Source organism: Uranotaenia lowii, chromosome 2 (genome assembly GCF_029784155.1).
Source record: "Uranotaenia lowii strain MFRU-FL chromosome 2, ASM2978415v1, whole genome shotgun sequence".
NCBI classification, from domain to species: Eukaryota; Metazoa; Arthropoda; class Insecta; order Diptera; family Culicidae; genus Uranotaenia; species Uranotaenia lowii.
The window spans coordinates 43,675,388-43,680,551 of NC_073692.1; the positions used below are offsets into that span (position 1 = coordinate 43,675,388).

General features: G+C 35.3%; 1 protein-coding gene across 1 annotated transcript; it reads right to left on the reverse strand.

The window, feature by feature from the left end:
* Positions 1-2,195: 2,195 nt before the first annotated feature.
* Positions 2,196-4,924, reverse strand: LOC129744298 (malectin-B). The gene is made up of 2 exons (XM_055736759.1): positions 4,321-4,924; positions 2,196-3,838 (listed from the first exon to the last, which is right to left on the reverse strand). Exon 2 carries the CDS (start codon positions 3,784-3,786, stop codon positions 2,908-2,910), a length of 879 nt encoding a protein of 292 aa, XP_055592734.1. The 5' UTR covers positions 3,787-3,838; positions 4,321-4,924; the 3' UTR covers positions 2,196-2,907.
* Positions 4,925-5,164: the final 240 nt, after the last annotated feature.

The following is a 5,164-nucleotide window of genomic DNA, read 5'->3' on the forward strand; positions in this document are numbered from 1 at the left end:
AGACTGAGTCGATTTGGGGTCATTTTTGAATTTCTCAAACCCTGGGGTCTTAAAAGCTTCGTCGTGGTCCAAAATTCATCCATGATTTTTTGTAGAAATTTTAAGTAACATTTACATGAGTTAATTTGAACTTTTAGGTTTGTAGTGGAAAATTGAATATTTTGTACTGAAAAATCAACATTATTTTTGTTTCTTCAGTGGAACCGAGCCAGCTGATAGCTTTTGTGCCAATTTATAAAATTCCTAGAAGAAATTTTGCGCTGAACAACTTTGTCGAAGACCGTAACTTCGTATTTGATTAAACGAAAAGGTTATTAGATGTTGAAGGGGGATATGTCTTTTCGCATTGATAAATAATAAATTCAATTGACATCACTGCAGGGTGCCTAAAGCGAGGTATGACTATACTTTTCATGCAATACTTCGCGAGGCTCAAGCAGTGATGTCAATTGAATTTATTGCTTATCAATGCGAAAAGACATACGCCTGTTTGTTGAACAACTAATAACTTTTTTTCCTTAAAAGATACGAAGTTACGGTCTTCGGCAAAGTTGTTCAGCGGAAAATTTCCTTTAGGAATTTGGCACAAAAACCATTAGCTGGCTCGGCTCCACAGAAGAAACAAAAACGATGATGATTTTTCAGTACCAAATATTCAATTATCCCATACAAACCTAAAAGTTTAAATTTACTCATGTAAACGTTACTTAAAAATTCTACAAAAAATTATGGATGAGTTTTGCACCAAAACGAAGCTTTTTGGACCCCAGGGTTTGAGAAATTCAAAAATGACCCCAAATCGACTCAGTCTAGTGTGACATATCGAACAATATATGCGAAACAGTTCTAAAAATCAAATTTATTAATTTAATTTGAAAAAAAGTAGTTTTTGGAAAATTACTGCTTTTTCTTGAGATTTGTAAATTCTAACAAATTCTATAATCTCAATCAATCACAAACACCTTTCTGCATCCAATTCAAAATTTTAAAGAAATTTGCAAGATATTTGCAAAAATATTTTTTTTAAACTTTGATGGGCCATAACTTTTATAATACTCAAAATAACGACTTCAAACCAGTTGAGTTATGTTATTCAAGTTAAAATGTTATTGTTTCACTGAACCAATAACTGCTATTCTCGTTTAAAAAAAAGTTATGCCTTTAAAGGACCAACGTGTTTTGGTTACACTAAGGACCTTCGAGAAAAAATAGTGGGAACGCCAGATCTTGAGCCTCATATCTCAGGAGCTATTGAACCGGTTCTAAAGATTTTAAACCGTTGAATTACTCGAAATCTCAAGATTTTGTTCGTCATACAAAACTTTTTGATGCGTTTCAATATTTTGAACTAGATATCGAAATTTAGTGTTAACTTTTTTGATTGAATGATATTTTTACCTTATGTGATTTTCTAACGTACATGGCGTAGGAAAACGGACTAAAACAAAGAGGCGATCAGTTCTGATCGTTAAGCTGTGCTGTAAACAAATCTTGTTTTAACTTAGAACATCACAAATTTAACTCTCAAATCCAGTTTCATTTTTTTAGGTTTTAGAATCAGAATTAAAATTTCCAAACTCAGAAATAAAAATTGAAAAATCATCTCCAATACTTCAATATTTCATACCGAATCATAATTCGGAATCAGAAATTCAAAGTTCAAAATTAAGAATTTAGAATCAGATTTGAGGGCGTTGAGGCCCTCATAGTCAAAGGGTTATAAGTGCAAAATTAACCGATTTTGAGTTTCTAATGCCAAACGATTCTTCATATTTAAAATAATATTTGGTGATTTTTTTTCGGATTTAAAGAATTTTATTAACATATTTTTACGTTCGTAAGAAAAAGACAATTTGTCGAAAAATATATGGAAAATGGCCAAACACAACAACTTAAAAGCAACAGTTTTTTATCAACTGGTTTAAAATCCCAAAAAATGGCATTGTGCACTTATATCCCTTCTCTTCAAGGCCTTATTTGAGATATCTATCAGATCAAGTTCCTCAAAAAGTATTCAGAACTATGTGTGGGATTCAGATGAAATTTTAGTCAAATTTTTGTAAGATTTTTATTTGTTTTGTTAATATCTAAAAAAAAACAACGGCATGATCAATATGCTGGAAACTGAAGATGTTTTTTCAACATTTTAGCAAAGCTGTCATCACATTAATTTTTCTAGTACTAAATTTGTGCATACCGTTGACATTTTATTATCTTTTATGCGATTCCCAGGATTCATTACTGCTGCGATTTTTTACAAAGAAACAATCCTTTACCTATACGATATTGTTGAAAACACAGTAAAATACCTGACTCAACCGGTTTTGTAGTAAGTACTTCAACTAAAGTCTTTCGTGTATTTGGATTTATTGCCATCCGAAATTAGCGTCGACATAATTAAGTTAGAAAATCTGTCTAAGTGCGCGTTGTCTCTTACAGCTACTATATATCGCTAAGGAACAACGAATTTTGAGCTTTTGAACAGATAAATTATAACGGAATAAATATCTTCAGAAGTTTTGTGAGACATTGTTCCAGCTTATTGCATATCCTGGACTAAACAGGAGAGAACGAATTGCTACCACTATTAAAAGTATAAGTCTTTTAAACTGAACCTCTATGGAACTATTTACATATATTATGCTCTTCTTAAAACGATCAATCTAGTTAAGTGTGATGAGGATCATATTTCTTACAATTCCATGTCATTTGTTACTTGTATCTTTCTAAATACATGAATACAATATCGTGCTAGACCCAAATATCCAAAAATATCTTCGTTAATTAAAAATATTTAACAAACCTGCGCGCTCGAGCGGTGCAGTACGGTTTAGTTATTTTTTGTTCAAACTACTTATAAAACCAAAGTGAGCCCATTTGTCTATTGCTAGAGTTTTCATAACAGAATCACAGTCGACACAAACAGAAAAGTAGAGGAATGAATGCTCCGATTGCTATAAAAACGGGCAACATCATGCTGGATTCGTCCAGTGAATAAGGATTCGGTTGTTTTGGACCACTAGTTTTCCGGTGTTTCGATTTTCCCTGGTCGCTCCCGGCGCCTGGTGCATCGCCATCCGCCGCACCACCACTCCCGGTCAACACTGGATCTTCCAGTTGCATCTCTGGTGCCGTTTGCTCACTTGCCAAAGGTGTCAGTCGAGGTAAACTAGATTCATCATAGCCCTTGATCAGGACGATGGCATTAATCTTCGGATTATCTTTGTAGCCTTTGACAAATTCTAGTTTCATTTTCCCCCCACGTACTTCCGATTCTTCTTCTTTGAAGTACATGCGCCCTCTTGAAATGGTAAAGTAAACGTACTCATCGTGAGCCGTACCCTTTCCAACCAGTGAAAAAATATCCAAATCCGAAACGATCATGTGCCGGTTATTCAAGGCTATATCGAATACTTTCATATTTGGGGCGTTGAAGTAAACCTCGCAGAATTTCAAAATCAGCACATACTCGCCGTCGCCTGCCAGCGGAAGCTCGTAGGCAAACGTGTCATGATGGTAACGTTCCGTCTGATATAGGATCTCATCGTTCGGTTTTACCCTATTGATCATCAGCAGTTGTTTGCCATAATCGGACTCGGTACCTACCTTACCCATCAGAGGATCGCGACCATACTTGATGCCATGTGAATCGATATGGGCGTCCCCGCCGGCATTGATGGCATAGATCACATTGTGCGAACTGGCCGCGTACAGTCCCGAGAGGCTACCGATGGTCAACAGGAAACACATCCACCTTAACGATGATGCGTTCAAATGTTCTCCCATGGTTAGTTGATTTTTGTGTTTTGTTTCTTTCTTTTTTTAAAGAACGATGGCTCTACAAATAATATTTCTATTAATTCTTGTTAATGAAAGTTGTTAAATGGCCAAATATAGTTAGGTGCTTACATCCCAACAGAATTTTTTCAAAATTTTACGAAATTTCCTTGATTATACCAAATATAAGATGACTTTCACCATTATCATAAAAATGTTACGTTATTTTATTTATTTTGTTATTACAAGAATAGGACCAATCTTTTTAAAACATTAGACTTTAAGTGGATAGCTACAAACATAATACTTGTACAAATCGGTACATCTGTGCAAAAAAAAATCATAAAATGTTCAGAAGCCACACTTTATGTGGACTACCAAATTGTACAACATCTTTATCTTATTTTGAACATAAATTATAAGCTCAATTCATGTTTACAGAAAAGAAAACTTCGAACATCTAACATAAATTCTGTTGACTTTAAGCCACCTGCCTTGTACAATAAATTATAGACACGTCGTGTCTGGAAACAAAAAAATTACCGTCTGTCTTATTAGTTCCGGCTATTTCCTAATGTGACCGATAGAGGGAGCAGCCAGTATCAAATCCAATAGTGAAATCCAAGCTCTGTGTCTACTTCCGATAGTTTCCCGACGATCAGCGTGTTCTCAGACAGCTATTCCGAGCCAAGCCATTACGTGGCATGCTTATTGATTAATCTTTTCCATTAGGCCGACGAAAACGCTTCTGCATTGATTTCAGTGCTCTTGGCAAGTGATTTTTGCAGTCAGAATGAATGGAGCAGCTGCCCTTATTCTCAGGGACATATGGATTGGGCGTATCGGAAAACGTTCTTAGTTGCTGGAACAACACTCCTCGGCTCTAGTTGCGTGCTTTTACGAATTTTATTGTCCTCGCCAAATGTATGATGTGGATGCCCGACACTCGAAATTATTGACAGAACTTAGAAACTGCAACTTTTCACGGACGATATTCAGCTACACTGATGAACATGGCTATGTGTTTGCCCACCCTGCTGCCGCATGTGCATCAAAACGTTCTGTATCTATCTCGCATCGCAGCACCACCTACCAAAATCCACCAAAACACACATCTTCAAGGTACAGGAATGAAGTGTGCGTAAGGGATGAATGAACTCTTAGCTTTGACAGAAATTCATTCATTACATTCCAAACGAGGATAAAAAATCCAGAAAGACGTAATTCTTAAAAATTAATAATTGGTAATTTTTATTTAAAAAAAAGTTATATTTTAACCCTCATCCGCATTACAGTGTAATTTTGACACTATTGCAAGTTTGAAGACTTGTAACTTTTTTCAGAAGCTTTAAAAAACAAGAATTTCTTCGGGGACCCCAAATGATTT

Bases quoted from the DNA above. Each gene is read 5' to 3' on its own strand.
- LOC129744298 (XM_055736759.1), bottom strand. From the start codon at position 3,786: ATGGGAGAACATTTGAACGCATCATCGTTAAGGTGGATGTGTTTCCTG.